At 52.6% G+C, this 18,242-nt stretch overlaps 6 protein-coding genes across 6 annotated transcripts; 2 read left to right on the top strand and 4 right to left on the bottom strand.

Annotated features, from left to right (window-relative positions):
* Nucleotides 1-2,401: 2,401 nt before the first annotated feature.
* ATEG_06451 (RNA recognition motif domain-containing protein) lies at nucleotides 2,402-3,574 on the bottom strand (the record flags this gene model as incomplete). The annotated part of the gene is made up of 3 exons (XM_001215629.1): nucleotides 2,402-2,871; nucleotides 2,921-3,248; nucleotides 3,452-3,574. 3 exons carry the CDS (start codon nucleotides 3,572-3,574, stop codon nucleotides 2,402-2,404), a joined length of 921 nt encoding a protein of 306 aa, XP_001215629.1.
* A 595-nt stretch (nucleotides 3,575-4,169) lies between these two features.
* ATEG_06450 (putative PHD finger domain protein) lies at nucleotides 4,170-7,766 on the bottom strand (the record flags this gene model as incomplete). The annotated part of the gene is made up of 2 exons (XM_001215628.1): nucleotides 4,170-5,247; nucleotides 5,305-7,766. The coding sequence occupies 2 exons, from the start codon at nucleotides 7,764-7,766 to the stop codon at nucleotides 4,170-4,172; spliced, it is 3,540 nt and encodes a 1,179-aa protein (XP_001215628.1).
* A 581-nt stretch (nucleotides 7,767-8,347) lies between these two features.
* On the top strand, nucleotides 8,348-8,863 carry ATEG_06449 (uncharacterized protein; the record flags this gene model as incomplete). Its single annotated transcript, XM_001215627.1, has 3 exons — nucleotides 8,348-8,489; nucleotides 8,529-8,708; nucleotides 8,772-8,863. 3 exons carry the CDS (start codon nucleotides 8,348-8,350, stop codon nucleotides 8,861-8,863), a joined length of 414 nt encoding a protein of 137 aa, XP_001215627.1.
* A 423-nt stretch (nucleotides 8,864-9,286) lies between these two features.
* On the bottom strand, nucleotides 9,287-11,589 carry ATEG_06448 (N(6)-L-threonylcarbamoyladenine synthase family protein; the record flags this gene model as incomplete). Its single annotated transcript, XM_001215626.1, has 2 exons — nucleotides 9,287-10,609; nucleotides 11,239-11,589. 2 exons carry the CDS (start codon nucleotides 11,587-11,589, stop codon nucleotides 9,287-9,289), a joined length of 1,674 nt encoding a protein of 557 aa, XP_001215626.1.
* Nucleotides 11,590-12,935: 1,346 nt separating this feature from the next.
* On the bottom strand, nucleotides 12,936-15,010 carry ATEG_06447 (uncharacterized protein; the record flags this gene model as incomplete). The annotated part of the gene is made up of 8 exons (XM_001215625.1): nucleotides 12,936-13,130; nucleotides 13,196-13,390; nucleotides 13,440-13,787; nucleotides 13,847-14,199; nucleotides 14,250-14,449; nucleotides 14,510-14,547; nucleotides 14,600-14,652; nucleotides 14,707-15,010. The coding sequence occupies 8 exons, from the start codon at nucleotides 15,008-15,010 to the stop codon at nucleotides 12,936-12,938; spliced, it is 1,686 nt and encodes a 561-aa protein (XP_001215625.1).
* A 1,484-nt stretch (nucleotides 15,011-16,494) lies between these two features.
* On the top strand, nucleotides 16,495-17,587 carry ATEG_06446 (phosphatase PAP2 family protein; the record flags this gene model as incomplete). Its single annotated transcript, XM_001215624.1, has 2 exons — nucleotides 16,495-16,528; nucleotides 16,593-17,587. 2 exons carry the CDS (start codon nucleotides 16,495-16,497, stop codon nucleotides 17,585-17,587), a joined length of 1,029 nt encoding a protein of 342 aa, XP_001215624.1.
* Between the last annotated feature and the right edge of the window lie 655 nt (nucleotides 17,588-18,242).

The raw sequence follows: 18,242 nt of genomic DNA, 5'->3' as shown, positions 1-18,242 counted from the left end.
ACTCGGAGAAGCCCTCAAGATAAATGTATTACACTGGCACCAAATGCGGCTGATAATGACGCGAAATGTAAGCAAATTGGAGTATAATAGTAAAGAAGGGACACCTCTATATCCCGAGAGAGGCGAATGTGACATCCTACCAGCGGGGCCATGAACACCCCGCATACGGAGGTTCCAAGCCCGACAGCCAAGAGAATCACAATATCATGAAAATGTAAAAGACGCTAGACCTTGGACTGCACTGCGCAGACACCGTATCCACGCATGGGTTGCAGAGACGCTCGAGCATGTAGAGAGAGATCTCGACGGCAGGGCCGGGCCGTCCGCCGTGAATACATGGCGTCTTCACATTCGACGCCTTTCAGGAGACTCGTATAACCCATAGAAAACATTCACGTTTAAAATGCAGACGCATATCAGAGACAATGGTCACTCTTGGAACCTGGGGTAGTCACCTGACAGTGCTAACCCTAGATCGGAGGCTCGTCCGAAAACCCTGCAGAACCCACGTAGCCTCAGCCATCTAGGAATACGAGGTAGCATTGCATTCAGTTCCTGGTTGTGGCGGAGATGGGTCTAGATGCGGAGGAAAATAGTGTTGGCAAGGGTGACTCCAGGATGAGGCTTTGGAGCGGGGAAATCGAGAGAAGTATGTATTCCACCAAACAAGAAGTTGGACTGGTTTCGACCATCAGCAACACCTAAGTCTCTGTATTGCGATTATCAGAGGCTCATGCGCTGGTCAACGTGTATTATCATTGGCTAGTGTTGATCACTCTGACCATCAGATCTACACTGCACATCATTACGCAGAGTGAGTTTGATGGAACGTCATCTCTGTCCTCGACGCTCTCCAGCCATGCGGAGTAGACTAATAAAGGCCAGTCGTCCCTCCGGTAGTTGTACGTCGTAGGTCAACTTCAATGCAAGTTGTTGACAACAGCATAAGCACTAGCTGAAAAAAGGCATAGTAACTGACTCGCGACTGGACTTTGCTGCAAGCAATCTCGGCTATTCTGTATTGTTTTGCTCGTGCCAAGAAGACCGTTTGGCTTGGGTGACTGAGCGATTGTTTACTTCATTTCATCTCGAGTGGCCTGCTTGTGGTAACACTCAGGTATCTCCGAGGAATGGTTATTGCAAGGTTGTGTGTGCAAGTATCCGGCACTTTGCCACCTGTACGCATACCAGGGTCACACTGACTTGAGGCCTTGTATGGGAGAATGCATTCGTGAAGCACTGGCATTAATTATGTTCTGATGATGATCTCTAATCAGGAGATTCTTCCGACGATTGGTCATATATCATCAAGTCTTGTTGGTCTCAACCAAGGTACCGTGGCACAATCGCTTTGCATGACGCTGCCATTGTAATAGGCATATGTAGGACCCATGGGACGGTTCCTGTATACTTGTGTACATAATGTGCCTGGCCAGTTAGCAGGAGACTTACCCATCACTAAAAAGCACAGGATCGTAGAGATGGCCGAATATCTGCCATACATGATCATCCAAGCAGCAGGCTAGCCTGCAACATAAGTCCCCAAACCCTACCTTATCAGCGACGAACGTTCATTACGTTCAATTGTCGCAAGTGTCAGCGGCAGTCCTTGGAGTCGTGTCCTGTCCGGGATTACGTTGCATGGCGTCTCGTCAACCGGGCTCTAATGGCGGCAATAACATCGCTTGTGCCCAGCGATACTACAAGCACGCAAGCAATCGTGCCATGGCGGAAGACTGGCGGGTGATGTCCGGATCCGTTCACTCGTCCCCACTCCAAGGTTGAAAGGGAGAAAAGGCCTGATGACTGGAAGACTTGGGGGTTTTAAGTGTTTGGCTTGGTTTCTTTGCTTTGATCTGGCCGAATACAATCGAGTCGTTACGTGAAAAGTGTTGTATAAGACGAAACAAGGCGAACAGCTGACTAGCGAGACCCAATTTCCGGAAGAGTTGAAAAGTGTGCTGATCCATCTGACAATCCGAGGAATTACAACGTTAATGTAGATATCTTGCTTTCTTTTCCTTGCCGCCAATTTTCTTTCCGGAGTTTCGAGCGAATTAACATAAGAAAACACCCGTCTGCGACCGCGGGTGGCTGAATCATTGAACGCGTCGCAAACCGATGGCGTGCCGATTTCGCCGAGATGACATGTAGACGCGAAGATGACTTTTGTGCACACTCGAAAGAACAACATAATGCGGTTCCCACAGAGTCGTCGAGGTGTCGACTCCAATCGAATGTGGGTATTGAATTAAAGATCATTCCAGAGGACACGGAAAGACGGGCGGATTTGTCGCAGAAAGAAATGACAAGGGTGGAAGAAACGATAAGGGGAAAGGGAGGAACGAGATAAACGAAGACCAACGTGTATGATGACGAGGTTTCAATGTCTTGTCATCACTTACCTGCTACCGTATCTTTCTTCGCGAGGCTCATAAGAGCGGCCACTGCCGCCGCCACCGCCGCCGGCATAAGGCTCGCGAGGCGGAGCACCACCGTAGCTAGGCGGGTTGGCGTCGCGGTCGTAGTAGCCGCCACCACCACCACCACGACGGTCGTCGCGGCGCTCTTCCCGGCGGTCCTCACGGCCATAGCGCTCCTCACCACGGCCAGAGGCGTAGCGGTCAATACCGCCAGCGCTGCCGCTGCCACCGCTGCCACCACCACCGCGGTAACCATAGTCGTCACGGTAGTCACGACGACGGTAGTCACCGTAATCGCGGCCGCCATAGTCACGGCGATCACTGTAGGAGTCATAGCGGCCATAGCGGTCGTACTCATTGCGGCGCCAGCTGCCACCATAGGGACCACGGCGGTCATCGTAGCGGTCACCACGGCCGCGGCCATGTCCACCACGGAATTCTGCAGATGCTGTGTAAGTCGATGGAGCGGACGTTGATTCAGATGAAGGCATACTAACCACGCTTGGGAGGACCAAAGTACTTGCCGGGAGTCGGGGTACGGGGACGGCTGCGACGAGCCTTTTCGATGCTGAGAGTGCGACCTTCGATCACCTCGCCTTGCAGACCTTCCTTGGCGGCATCGGCTTGCTCCGCCGTCACCATCTTGACGAAGCCAAACCCACGGGACTCCTTGGTGTGAGGGTCGACCATGATGGAGCAGTTCTCCACATCACCGTACTTCTCGAACAGGCGCGAGATATCGGCCTCGGTCAGGCGAGGGTGGATACCCGTGACGAAAAGGTTGGAGCCAGTGTTGATGGCGCCCTCCTCATCATCATCGATGGGCTTACGGGGGTCAATAGGAGCACTGTAATTGAAAACACGGATGGCGTTAGTCGGTCATTCAAATCCAGGTGAGGCGCGAGGCGAAGACATACCGGTCATCGGCGCGACCATTGGGAGACCGGCTACGGGTGCGATCACCCCGGGGCTCATCGCGAGGCGACGCGCTGCGATCGCGGGAGTAACGAGGTTCCTCGCGGTCTAACATCGATTGAACGGGGATAGATTAGCACGTTGATTGTGTGACCAGGAGTCGAGGTGCAGGCGCTGATGTAACCATCAAACATACCGTCGTAGCGGCCATTTTCGTGATCATATTCGGCAGACATGATGGCTGAATTGAAGAAGGAGAGCTTGAGATAAGCTTCAGAAGGGAAATTAGAAGACGAAAGTGAATTCGAGATGAAAATGATCGCGCGTATTGCACGTTCACAAGGCGCAGGCTGAAAGCTTGAAGCTCAGAAAATTCAGCGGCGCAGAAGAGGTAAGAGTGAAAAGACGCGGGTATCACACCGCGGTGAAGAAGAATCAAGGGAGAAAGGAGGAAGAAGGGCGTCGAGCAAGGAGAAGGGAAAGGAGGAGATGAAGGAGATGGGAGGAGATGAGGTTGAATGAAGGAAGGGGGAGAAATCGGGAAGAAAGAAGGCGACGGCGCATGTCCCCTTTGGGACGCGGCTCTTCTGTTGGCGGAGGCTTATTCAGCAGCTTCGCCATCTACGCGGATACTACAGTCTACATACTCTGAACTCCTCCCAACAATGTCACGACTATGCGCTGCTCCAATGCATGGATACTGATACCAGATTAATTGCTCGTCAGTATTATCCGACATATACACACATAACGCCGTCCTTGACCCAAGCTACCAACCACGCAGAAAACATCACAAAAGCATCAATCTCAACAAGTACCATTCGTAATCCTTCATTTGAATCCACGCCAGCGTCGCCGAGTCCGATGGACTTTCACATTTGGGTCACCCATGGAGGCGTCCGGTCCGTTGGACTTTGTCTCGTCGGATGTCCCCATCGGCCCAGTTTCCAGCTCATCCTCAACCAGATCTTTCAGCTCCTCTTCATCAAGTTCACTTAATTCTTCGCTCATGCCGCGCATGACATCTCGACCGGTCCACCGTTCCTCATGGATGGTGGTACCAACAGGGTCAAAGGGCTGCATGTACCACTGGATACCTCCCTGCGCCAAGGGCAGCCGTTGATCCCCTTTGAAACTGGGTGGAGGTGTGAGCGGCCCTTTGTGTGATTGAACAAGCGGGTTGGAAGGTTTCAGGCCGTCTCCTTCAGTCTTGCTAGTCTCGCCGTTGATCACTGGTTGTGCCTCAGCTGAGGGTTGTTGAGCAGAGGCGTCTGTTTCACCGGACACAGTTTCAGTCTCAGCTGTCGGAGCGGGTTGCTCAGCGTTGGAAGCCTCCGGAGGCACAGCCTCGGCAGTAGAAGTCTCCATGTTATCATCCCGATGAGGCGCATCTGTACTGGTTGCGCCGTTATCTGCCTCAGGCGCCGGGGCGACACCCTCTGTCCCATCACCAACCTCTGGTTTGGCGGCGATTTCGGCGTTCTCCTCGGTGCCATTCGGAAGTTCTGATGTCTCCGGTCCAGACAGCTCAGGGTATTCAACCTCCGAGCCTCGTCGCGACATGACGCTGTTTTCTAGCATGACATCCAACTCCTTGAGCTCCTGCTCGAAAGGCTTGCGATTCAATTCGCTTTCCTTCTTTATCGCGTCTTCAAGGGCCGGCTGAATGGACTTGATAATCCGCTTGGCCAGTTTTCTCTTCTCGCGCTGCTCGAGACTGAGCTCTGGGGCGCGGCCGCTGATTTGCATCTGGAGTTCAGCGGTATCTCCGGCAGGCTGCACGCCTATTTCCGAGGTAAACACACTGGCCAGGTCGGCGGAGAATGCCGATATCGAGGTGTAAGCACGTTCGTCCAGCTTACTCTTAATAGACAAGAGGCCCTGCCTGAAAACACCCTTGCCGTCCAACCTGTGTCTCGTTAGCATTGAATCGTAGCAAGGCATTGCAGAATTATGAGGTCCATACAATTGAGCCTTCTCAAAAATGGGCCAGAGAAGAGGGAAGATGGGGAAGTAAACGGTATCAACTATGCTTCGGAGGGTCTCCGCATCCTTCAACTTCTCCCTCTCGCGTTTCTTGACCTCGTCACAGAGCATCCTCAGTCGATCCAAGTCATAGGACAGACGTTCGCCAAACTCAATCCGTCGCTGGAGCCGCTTGCCGCCAGCAACGCCCATAGCAACGTAGTCTCTCCGTGTCATTTCCATCGACGAGAACGTTTCGAGCGAGAGCTGCAGCCGCTTCAGCAGCGCCGCCCCTCGCCTGGCCTCCCGTTTCAATGTCCAGTATTTGCATGCATCTTCGGCATACTGTTTCCTCTGCCGGACCCCAAACCGTTGGAGCGAGGCCACAACCGAGTTGAGAACCACTTGGGGGATAACAGGTGCGCCGGATGGCAATTTCCAGATCGTCTTGGGTGCTGTCGGACGCTTTCGCTTGTTCCCACCGACTGTAAGAGTGATGCGCTGCGGGTGAAGGGGACGCGCACCGTCACCGTCATAATCACCAAGCGGGTTGGACGGCTCCAACGACAGCGCAGCTGCCTGACTGTCGCCCCATCGTCGCCCTTGCATATTTTCGCGGTAATACTCGATAGCGTCTGCTGTAGCCGCGTCCGTCCCGTGTTCTCGTCGCCATTCCGGTGGGACATGCTTGTCACAGAACGCTTTGAGGAGGTGTGAGTCGATGATCGCGGGGGATCCATGTCCGGACTTCATTTTCAGGTAGAGCTGAGCCCTGCGAGCGCAAGTAACATGGAACGCGAGGTAACAATTCTTGTTGCTGCATTGGATGGAAGCGCCCATCCTCTGTCGACAGATGTAGCATTGGAGCTTCCATCTACTGCGAGGAACTTTCTCGATGTCGGTTATCGGCTCCATCAGCGACGGGTTACCGATCGACACCTCTGGAATCCAGATAGCGCACAGCAGATGCGACCACTTGGACGTGGTAGTCTGCTTGAACGCGCCCTCGGTGTTAGGACAGAATATGCAGCTCACAGACCCCCGTCCGATCAACTGGCACTTCCGACACAACCACTGACCCTCCGGGATGAAGGGAACGCCATAACACTCTTGATGGACCGCCAAGTCGCAGCCATCACAGAACACAATAGCGTTGGCATTCTCGCAGTCACCATCATCACAAATGGCGCATTTCGTGTCCTGTTCCTCGCCGGGGGCGGATGTCTCCCCATTGACCGCAGCGGCGGAACTTGACCGAGGGCGCTGCGTTTGCGGGGGTTTTGGGTTCGGCTTGGGAATGCGCTTCTCCAGGGTGTGCCATTCCTTTTCAATCTTTGTCATTGTGATCTCAAACACCGCCGGTTTAATGGGTTCCAGCTGGTCCTCCCGGCGCTTCAAGTTATAATCTTCCAGCCACTTCTCATCCTGTTCATCCATGTCGTACTCTACCCTCCCCACAGCCGCGTTCACTTCACCTTCGATGGCGACGGGGTTCACCGCATCTAGGTCGTCCTCCTGTGCACCCTCCGGCATACGGATCATCTGGCGCTCGTGGCGAACAAACAAATCGCTTTCCTGGTATCCGACACTAGCCATCGTCCGGTCAACATAGTTCTGCTGGCCGACACCCGGCTTGTCGTAGAAGATGAACGGATCGCGGATGCGAAACGACGGCTTCGGCAGGGTCAACTTCTCGCGGGGATTTGGGCCCGGAGGGGGCACGACCTTCGGTTGCGCCGTGATCCCCAGAGCGTTCAAAATAGCCTCCGGACGGCGAGGTGGACGTCCAGGACGACGCTTGATGGGCGTCGGTGATGTGCCGTTGGCATGGGCGCGGATCAGCTCCGCCAAGGGGTCCTTCTCCGCGTTCTTATCGAGCGCGCCGTTCGGCGTCAGGATATTCGCCAGCGGGCCCATAGGCGCCGGCCGGTCCACCTCCTCAGACGGGAAGATCACGAACTTTGCGTCGATGTCCAGGTCCGGGTGGAACTCCTCCCACCCGCGTTCTTCGCGGGGCTTATACCCATCGCCTTGCTGCAGGGCGATGGCCGCCGCGGTAGAGGAACCGAACCTGCCGCCGCGACTCTGGCTTTTGTCTCTCGTCACGCGCGCTGATGGAGGAGTTGTTGGGACGGGGGGAGGAGGGGGGAGTTGCGGCGCGGTTTGAGGTGCGGGCTGAGGTGCGGGTTCGGGGAGAGGACGGGTGCGAGGAGTCGCGGTCGAGTTGCGTCTCGCTGGAGAGGGCTTCGGTTTGGGCTTCGGCGGTTTCGTCTCCCTCACATCCAGCTCGATGTATCTCCCTCCCCCACCGGGTCCACCAGGAACATATTTGCGTTTCTTGAGAGGAGGTCCCTCGATGGGAGCAGGGTCTGAGTTGCGCGACCCTTTCAGGGAGGCTTTCGGGGTGTTCTTTAAGGGGCGTGCGGGGGAGGAGCGGTGTTTGGGTGAGGCGTATGGAGCCATCTCGACAGTCCACGTAGTATGAGCGAGATGAGGATGAGGGTGGAGTAGAAAAGTGCAATGTTGCGTGAGATGTCTTGTTGTTGAGCTTGCCGCTCAGCCCTTCCAGGTCGGGATCAACGTGGTCCAAGCTGCGCCGAGAAGCACAAACCAGCCAAATCGTAGTGGACAGGGCCGTCAACCATGACTCGAAATCGGAGAGCGCACGAGACGGGACCGGTCAGAGGATAAGGAGGGCCGAGAGGTGACGGGGAGAGGGGGCAACAACGCGCAGACGTGCGAGATATCAGATGAGTCGGCACTAACCGCCCTGGGCCAAAGGCGGAGAGAGGCTCCACCCGCGGCCGTGATTATTCATTCCCTTTCCACCTGTACTTATTCCGTGGTACTACAACCTGTCTTTCTTCAACTCTACGCCCTCGACGAGTTACAGGATGAGTGGCCACGGTGATGATCGGTATGAGCCTAGGACCCTGCCTCTTTAGCTTTTGCGTACTCCTTTGCTAACCCATTCGTCCAGGTGGCGCGGGGGTCGTTACGATCAAAACCGCCAGTCGTCCCAGAGACACTCTTCTTCCAGAACAATGAGCGCACACGGAGGTTCTCGCAGTGGACAGGCCGCATGGGGAGATTCGCGTGAACAGTCTTCTCCGGGTCCAGCTCAGGAACAGCATGTTCCCGTGCGCGGTTTCAACGCTGCTGAGGCGAAGATGGCTCTCAAGAGAGGTAAGCTTGTTACTTCTATTGCTATGGGTTCATGGACAGCGACTGACATTGTTCCTGCGATACAGCTCCAGGAGGTAAACTATCCCTTCCAAACTCCGGACGATCGCATTCGAGACGCGAACCGCGCAGCTAATTCTACTCCAGAGCAAAAGCCCTTCTTCTACAGACCCGGCGGCAAAGATGCCAACAACCGCGCTGGCGGACCCTGGGGCTCCAAACGTACGTTATCCGCCAACACAGCCCTATAATTCCCCATAAGGTCGACATATTGACAAAGCGCAGCCAACAACATGGCCAACGGAAAGGATTTCTTCCTCGAGCTGCGGAAGCAGGTGACTGCGCTCCGCCAGGGAGGCAATGTCGCGGGTGGTTGATCTCGCGCGGGCATGAAAATGACTCGCGGCGATTCTTGCGGAAAGCCAGCCTGCGGAAATGTTCTCCTCATCGAATTCGACGACGGTCTATCGGGGGTGGCTTTCACAATCGGTGGTGAGGAAGACCGATTTCCCTGGTCGCTGGCCGATTGGACGGCACGGCCTCTTCCTGATTTGAAACATAATCTGGTGTCAGTCGGGGCATTTTAAGCAGCCAAGGGTATAAAACCTCTAGCTTCTCGTGAATGTTCGCCGCTATGACGTAACAAGAAATGAAAATAATTGCTCCATCTGAAGTACGCGAGTACCCGTAGCAAGTAACCGAAAAGGATTTCGATCGCATTACATTAATATACAGGAGTAGTGTGTTTTTACAAATATACAAGATCATAGCTAGTAGTGTACAGAATTCGCTCATCACATTCACACCCGCTGCCACCCATTCGGTCCCAAGACTCCGCCATCGTCGGCCTGCGGGTCAAGGCTCCATTTCCTCAACGCTCGGATGCCCAGATCCGTCCGCCAGCCCGCCTCGAACATCTCGATGCCCGCCCACCCGATCATGGCGGCGTTATCGGTGCACAGGTACGGCGGTGGCGCGACAATGTCCACATGTCCGAACCCGCGGACATCCAGGAACGAGCGCAGCACGGTCATGAGGAACCGGTTCGCTGCGACACCGCCGCTGACAACGAGCGTCTTGATCTCCTGGCTCTCTGGCTGGGCGCGGAGGGCTTCCAGCGCGATGACGGTGCGGGAGGCGAGATGCTCAAAGCACACGCGCATCGACTCGCGCGCCACGTCCACCCGCTCGTCGTGGGATAGTGTCTCACCCGCCTTCTGTTTCTGGGCGACGATTTTGGTGACGGCACTGGCGATCGAGGAAAAGCTGAACTGGAGGTGGCGGGTGTTGGCGAAGGGGGTTGTTAGGGACCAGCCCCAGGGGGTTTCACGCTTGACGACCTCGTCGCCGCGCTTCTTCGGCGGCTGGTAGTCGGCGTAGTCGATGGGGCCGTTGCGAAAGGCAAACTGTTCAAGAATCTTGCCGTACATTGTGTTCTTGGCGTTGGCGAGTAAATCATCGGGGAGGATCTCCCGGGCTGATTTATCTAGGGACTCTCCTATGGCGATGTCTGCGCTCGACGCCATGACTTCATGTTCGGTGATGGATGCGGATTTGACGAGGATGGAGTGTCCGCCAGAAACGAGAATAGAGAGAAAGGGGAATTCGGGGGTTATAGGCGACGGGGTTGTAGTGGGAGTATTGTCCTGATTGTGCGACAGCGCGGACACCAGTCGGGGGGTCAACAGATGAGCCTGCATATGATGGACGCCGACGAAAGGGATCTGCCATGCGACAGACAGAGCCTTGCCGGTGTCCAAGCCGACGAAGAGGTTGGCGCGCATGCCGGGGCCTCTGGTGACGGAGATGAAGTCTGGTTTGCGACGAGGTTGCGAGCAGTTTGTTAAAGATATCGTCCCATGGGCAGTGGTGGTATCGCCCGACGCGACGGGCAAATGCGACAGCGCTTTGTTCACGAGTTTCGCGAGGCTTTCTTGATGCGATTCGAGAGCGAGGATCGGATGGACTCCGCGATACGCGTTCAGGTCGGCTGTCACATTCTCGAGGAAATGAATTTGCGCCGATGACTTCTGGGTGTTTTTTTCGACGATGGCGACCGACGTATCATCGCTTTGCACGGCGGCACAGTCAGTGATGCTGTATCGTCGCCGATCGGACTGGACCTACCATGAGGTTTCGATCGCAAGTGTCAGGAGACCACGGCGTTGGCGGAACAAGCGCCATTGTGTTGACCTATATATGGATTTGCGAAATGCCGATCCTGCGACCCTCGGAGTGAACATTGGGGAGGATGGAGATGAGAGCATTCGTGAATGTTGGAGAGGCGATCCGCAGTCTGGAAAAGCTCTGGTCTCGCACGGACCAGCCAGCCCTGAAAGGATGCCCTAAGCACGCCCCAATGCGGTAATATATTTCCCTGACTCTACGGAGTACTGGTACATCTGGATAACTGACTGCCAAGTCGATCGGTTTATTGGGTAGTAACGAGCGTGTATTGTGCTAGTCCACTATACCCGGGTCATATCATCACGTCATAAACATAATAGGTTCATATACACATTGGATCCTGATTTCCGTTCCACCATTCATCCATTCCATTCACTCCCTCTCGATGCATCCGCATGCCACTCTGGTCCTCCCCCTAAGATAGAATCGCGAGGGGCCGGTGGTCTCGGGGTGTGCTGGAGATGACCGGCTTTAGGTGATTCTGACGGTCACAGCCAGAGTCTTGTACAGATCGGGTTAATCATCGCGACTGACGACTGAATCCGACATCACTTCATTCCCGAACCATCCAGCGACGTTCTTCGCGCGAGAGCTTGACGTAGTTGCCGTAATACTCCTCGGGGTTCTCGATGGGGGTCACGCAGTGGACCGTGGGGGTGCCTTTGAACTGGATGCGCTTCTCCGGGACCGCATTGTGTCCATTGGGCTGCTTCTTGAGAATGCTCTTGGAGGTGCAAGAATTGCTGTAATTGTACGAAGGCACTTGGAGAGATGAGAAGCGCTTGGCGGTCGGGCTGGCGGCGGACGGGGAGATGGGCGTCCGCGGCAGACCCGGCGACTTGAGAGACAGCGTAGGACGGACATTCTGCGCAGCAGAAATGCTGAGGGACAGCTTGGGAGCAGCAGAACGATACATGATGACAATCGTTTTGCGTAGTGATGAAGAGAAGAAGAAGTTACGGTTTGGAAGAAAGATGTCGAGGTGGAAGAAATCAGAAGAGTCAGGACGTTGGTCAACAAAGTCCTTTGGCGCAACCAGGCGTGTAAATGATACTATTATTATTGACTTGACGTCGGGAGGTGGATCCAAGAAACAAATCAGAAGTAAGGAGGCAAAAGAATAGCTCTCGTTTGGACCAGCCAGACGAAACACTCGGAGACGAAAATAGAACGAGAAGGGAAAGAAAAAGGCGAGGAATGTCCTGGCAACGAGCAAGAATGCCGGGCAGGAGGTGCGCGGCTATATAGTCGAGAGCATCAACGGCGGCCAGTGGGGGGTGGTCCAATAGCGTGCAATAATGTGTCTAAGCGCCCGGCCACTGCACCTCCCAGCACTATCACATCCTAGCCTGGTCCAACTGACGAATCGTCGTCCGCTATCGGCAGTAGGGTGGTTGGTGTATTGTGTGATGGAGGGGACACGAGAGCCACTATGATCCATCAAGCATGATCATCGGCGATAGACCCTCCGATGGCTATCTGCAGGATGTACGGCGTACGGAGTAGAGTTTTGTCACCAAACATGGCTGGCACGATAGACTTCGACGGGAATCCTCAATGCCAATGACACTCGATCCTGCACGTGTATCACAGACCTAATGCAGCTGCACAATCGCATTCACCAGAACACTGTCACAGGTCCCATTGTGTCGCACTGGAGGATGGTTAGTGGACTTTCTTCTGGCCGTGAACTAGGTATATTAATGCTGTAGAGGGAAAGTCTTGATGATGTGACCAACAATGCATGGTGTACACTTCGTGGGGAGGGAAAATGAGGGTGGATGGCTCGTGCAGAGTTATGGAAACGCACATGCAGGCTGGTGACAAAACTGATCTAGATCAGTTACAGTTAACCTATTCGGTAAGCGAGTCAAGCCGTGGACGTACGGAGAAATTGGCAGGTAAGGAAAGCAATGAAACGATAAGACAGGATATCCCCGTGATTGTAAGATCGGTTCTAACACGAAGTACTGTTTTACCACCTCGCGTCCTCTTAGCTATAAGAGCTAAGAAAGTAGGGGCTTCGTTGAGAGTAGAGAGGAGTGTTGATTGCTAACCGGCGCCTGCCTCGTCGAGATTAGAGACAATTTAGGCCCTAGAAAGGCAACATGACTAGGGTAGAAAAGGAAAGGAACAATCTCCTGAGGTCTCCTATCGACCCCCGGCTACTGTATAGCGCAGTAATCTCCAATATCGATCACAAAAGAATAATAGGGAAACAAGGATACAGTAAACGATGGTCGTCCGTCGAAGCAACTTCTTCTATCCCAGTCTCTTGGCTTCAGTCTCCTTGGTCTCAATATTCTTTCTCCCATGCATGTACCAAAAGAAAAGGAATGTGCTGATGGTCAGTGGTATAGTCACAACAGCATATATCCACCAGGAAGTGGACAGAGATATGGTGCCCTTTCTCCCATTTTCAAAATCGAAGTTAAAGATTCCCATACTAAACAGTGTCTAAAGAACACCGAGGATTAGCTTTGCGCTGTCTTCTACGTCCTGGCGGGTAATTTTCAACTCACTGCAACAAAGCTCGCCGGCAGATAGAACATAGTCATAATGGCAATGGTTTTCATAGCCTCGCTATCCCGTTGACTAGCTTCTGCAATGTCTTTCACTTGATGATTTTCTTCGTTGCTATGTTCTGCCATCGTCGCGAGGAATTTCGTGTTTTCTTCGACGGAGCGATTATTTCTCATATTCAGTAAGAAAGAAAGCTGATGTCACGTCAGCACCATGCCCTTGGAGCTGAAGGATAAGGCTCACTGTGGATAAGCAGCTGTCGGTGACTTTCTGAGCCGACTCAAGGTTCTCTTTCGTACTCCCAAGCCAAGAGGCAAGTGTGCACAGATTCTTGTGAACCGTAAGATATGCGGTCGAACTGATGCCCAGTGTTTCGCGCATGTCACGGTGTTCCTTCACAGATTCGTTGGCAACGTTAGATAAACATTCGACATTGCGTTTCTGGCGTAGCTGATAGGAGCGAAACTCATGGAGCTCCAGCATCAGCTTTCGGGCGTTTTCAAGATTGCCTCCCTCTATCTCACGGGCTTCCTTGGATTCAGGCCTTTCACTTCGTTCAAAGGCTTGTCCAAGGGCTAGCACTTTGGCCTCCTGGCAGATATATGTATTAGCAAATCATGAAACGCCTGGAGGCAGGTGTCTCTATTTACTATATCCCGAATTTTCCTGGTATAGAATACCCCTTGCGCCACCAAACTATGAAGGAGATCGGAAATACTGCTGCACAGAAATGTGAATGGATCATACTCCTCTTCCTGGACGCCCTGCTGACAAACTTCACAGAATTTTTCAACTGCCAAGTCACCGATGTTATTGAATATTCTCGTACTTCGAGATTGGAGGTTGAATCGCATGTAGAAGCAGAGCTTTCTGTCCTGGAAGGTCAATTGAATGATAGGAAAATGGGTATAACGCATGTCGAAGGCGTTCTGTGCTTCAGGGCCCAGCGTTTCGTCTTCATTGTCTCGTAGTAACACTGAGACCGGCAGAACAAACCAAATGTCTATCTCGCTAATCAGATTCCGAATTTCCGGTGTGCTCAAAGGACCTTACGGTAGCACTCAATTTTCTTCCTAGGCTCATGCCTTTTCTTCCCCTTGATATCGCTGTTTATGGAGAGGAATCGCCTCCCAAGGCCAAAATGTCCGTTTTCGACGATCTGCCAATCCAGGCAGGGAGCTAGTCCGAGGAATGAGGCAATCTTCGAAAATTCCTTGGCTACAGCGAGAACTTCTAAGACCATACTAGAGGAACTAAAGCCGTTACAGTCAGACTAGCAGCATCCAAGTATGACAGTCAAATGGGATGCTTACTATATTTCAATACCGTTCGTCATCTCCAAGTCCTTTTGCTGGATTAACATCATGTGTATCAATCAAGAAGAAAAAGAAACTGCTACTTACTCCTTCGTCCCAATCTGAAAGATCCATGGGGAACAAGCTCCTCTCGGCAGTTTCTGTGGGCATCGATTAGCTAGTGCGTATTGTATGATGCGTGGTCAGTCACTTACTCTGTCCATCGAAAGAGTAGCAAATTTGTTGCATTAACTCTTTTTTATATCCCCCGTCAAGGAGTGAAGGGATGTAATGCCTCACAGCCTTTAGCCGCAGAAGTCTCCCCGTATCAATTTCGGGCATGTATGATCTCGGTAATTTCATTGTGAGAGCGGTGGAGGTATTTTCTTCTCCGTGTCCCATCTCCACTAGTTGTCGAAGAATTTGATGGTGGTCCACGCCGCCACCTTGGATGAGGCTAATCGGGTCCTGCACTGTGCCTTGGCTATCCTCTCCTAGCCCGGGGACCACTGGCTCCATGGTATTTAGATGTTCTTGATCGGTACAATCAGACTGCGAGCGAGGGTGTTGGGCTAAGTTCAGAATGAAAGGCTCGACTGGATTCTCGATGGTTAAAGCAAGAAAAGGCACGATGGGGGTGATGGACAGGACCAAGCGATTTTTATGTTGGATATGGAGAGCTGGTACGTCTGCGGCGCATGTGGCTAGGCGTACTCAGCATTGGCTGTGCTGCGGACACAGGGCCGTCTGTTAGGTCCGATGATGGGGCTCTAGCTTGCAATCTTCAATCCAGGTTTACCTTGTGCTTAGTTGCGAGCCTTGGTGGCGTTTGGCTATTGATCAATCAATGCCTCTGTTTCCATGTTTGATCGAAGCACACGCACAGCCACCACAATTGCCAATCGAGCTGTCCCGAGATCCTCCCTTCAGCCATATTGACCAGCAGGAGAGACACCCGATCACCACATAACACATAATGGTCTGCAATACGACCGCAGACATTGATGTTACCACCATTGTCTTCGCTTAGTCCTGGCCCGGTGAATTCCCAGTCAAGCATACGGCATGCACAGGAATACTCTTGTTGTAAGACACATATCAGTGCTACTGCCCAGAAGTGCATTGGATCCGGATCGTATTGCGCACATCGCATCTTTGAACCCGTGCTTTCACAGCTAAGCCGGGAAAAAAGGAGGGAAAAAAAAAAAAAAAAGGAAAAGAAACGGAGGGCGAGGCTGTGCGAAGACTCCTTCACGATTGGCTCAAGGCCGGTTGATTGCCAGCATTAATCGGTAGGTATTTCCTATATCTATAGTTGGTCGGTACCTCCTAGGTACGCCTAAAGGTGCCGGCCGGCCTTTCAACGAATGGATGAGGAACCGAATCCTTGAACTATCTGCAATCTCTGGCAATTTAAGTATTTCATTCGAACTCGACTGGGAATGATCATGAGCATCCTCATGTTATGATCAGGATTAGGCGCCCGAGCCGTCTATATGTCCAACTCGATAGCGAAATACGTTAATTAACCAAGGGGATACAGCTGGTTGCTAAACGGGCTCCAGGAGATACCTACAGTACTACTAGGTACGAGTGACATCGGGAGTATCCCGATTTAGGAAGTTGTGGGGTTATTACGGCATCGTCAAGCATATCAGGCGAGTGGCGACCCCTATCGCGCTTATTTGTTTGTCCTCTATCGTTCTTCTACCACGTCTCCATCTTCTACGTTTTACTACTTACTATGTACTATACTATCGACTATCTAGGTACTATCTATTTAGTAGACTTCTGACCGCTAAGTCTCGCCAGTCCTCCACCGGAAAGACTGAAGCCTCCAGTGGAGAAAGACTACGTACGTATGCCGGCATCACGCGGATGCACGGTTCTGAGCATTGACGTCAAGGTTTAACGTCCAATTTCTTGCCCTCGCCCCTTTGACACCTTAAAACACATCCTCACTAGAAGATTCTCATCCATATTGCAGTCCCATCGCCACCATAATGGGCGCCCTTCGGAATCTCCTCGAACCTGGAGGTACGTCCGTGGTTCCAGATACCACCGGCTAGAGAACCTCCACGGCATTGACTAACTTATCCAGCCATCGTTGCCACTTTCACAATCGGAACACTCATCAACCGCCGCAAGACAGCTAGACGTCCATCCGTTGAGACGCCCTTACTCAACGATGATCGCGAGATCCAGAAGCCCGACGACCACGACGAAGACAATGACGAGATCACCCAACGGAACCGGAACACCATCCTGTCTCGCATCCTAGCATACTATCCATTTCTACTAGAAATATGGTACTGGCTTCTTACCTACTGGGTATGTGTGGCCCCTCGAGCATCGCCGTATAGAGTTCTAATAGTATACAAGATCTATCAAGGGTTACGAGCTTTCTCCGCCAAAGCAATCGCCGGGAATGAAGAAGTCTTCCAACTAGCCGAACGCCATGCGCATGCGGTCCTCGCGCTAGAACACTACCTACACATAGACGTCGAACTGTCGTTACAGAAACTCGTCCTCGATAGAGCGCCGTGGCTGATGGCCCTCTTCGCCCGAGTATACTACTCTCACATCGTGCTTGGGGTTGTATTCCTGGTCTATTCCTACACATACTTCCAAGCAAATAGATACCAAGCCATTAGACGAACGCTGGCATTCGAAAATGTCATCGCCTTCGTCATCCTCACCCTCTGGCGCTGCGCACCACCGCGTCTCCTCCCAGAGGACGATGGCTTCACTGATATTCTTCACAGCAACAAGGGCGGCTCATCATGGACACAGAACTCATTCCAGCTAACAATCGCTGCGATGCCGTCCCTGCACTTTGGTAACTCGGTGTTCATTGCGTTTTGTCTGCTCAGGTTCAGCCCTCACTGGTATCTGCGTGTGATCGCACCGATCTGGCCGGTTTTGATGGGCTTTACTATTCTTGCGACGGCGAACCACTTTATCCTCGACGCTGTGGTTGGGGCCTGCGTCACTTTTACGGCGTATAGATTCAACCGTGCTATGTTGGTGTTGTTGCCGGTGGAGCGAGTTCTCTTCCGCTTGCTTCGAATTGAAAAGCCGGAGTATTATAGGTAGAGTTGGCATGTGGCCTGCAATGTTGTGTTTGTTTAGAACTTTCTGCTACCACTAGATTATAATGAATTGCCATAGAAAATATTATGTGCATCAAGAAGAAGGTCGATCATGCACTCAGTATTATCGATATAGGTCGATTGCCGAATGTAGTTAGTCGTGCGACACATCATCCCTGTCCAACTCAACTCATGTTCGTCTCTCTCCGTCTCCATTCTCATCCCTTCTTTCGGGAGATCATAGCGCTTCGCCAGTTTGCAACCAGAAGACCTTTAGCTTAAATGTATAATGTGAGGCCACTGTCCTTACAGCCCTTGATCGGACATAGAGCTCGGACCGCGCTTCGCAGGGGCCGATGCATCCCTCTGGCCTGGAGCCGGTATTTCCATACAAAGACCAGTCAGTTTACATTCTGTGCCTGTTTCTTTACACCATGTACGTCGCTAATACAACCAGAGCGCAAGATACGCCATCAAGAAGATCTGTTCAGATACACATCCGGCCGATGGCTGGTAGATGAGGAACGCCAACTCCAGCAACGCTAGGTCAAATTCAACGTTGAAAGTCTATGCGCGCAGGCTGCGTCCATCTTCAGCCCTGCAACGCAATGTACGCGTATTGTCAAACTAGAGGGTAACTATAATAAGGCTTTCCTCTT

The sequence above is a fragment of the Aspergillus terreus genome, genomic scaffold (assembly GCF_000149615.1).
Source record: "Aspergillus terreus NIH2624 scaffold_9 genomic scaffold, whole genome shotgun sequence".
Taxonomy (NCBI): Eukaryota; Fungi; Ascomycota; class Eurotiomycetes; order Eurotiales; family Aspergillaceae; genus Aspergillus; species Aspergillus terreus.
This window is presented reverse-complemented; position numbering and strand designations above follow the sequence as displayed.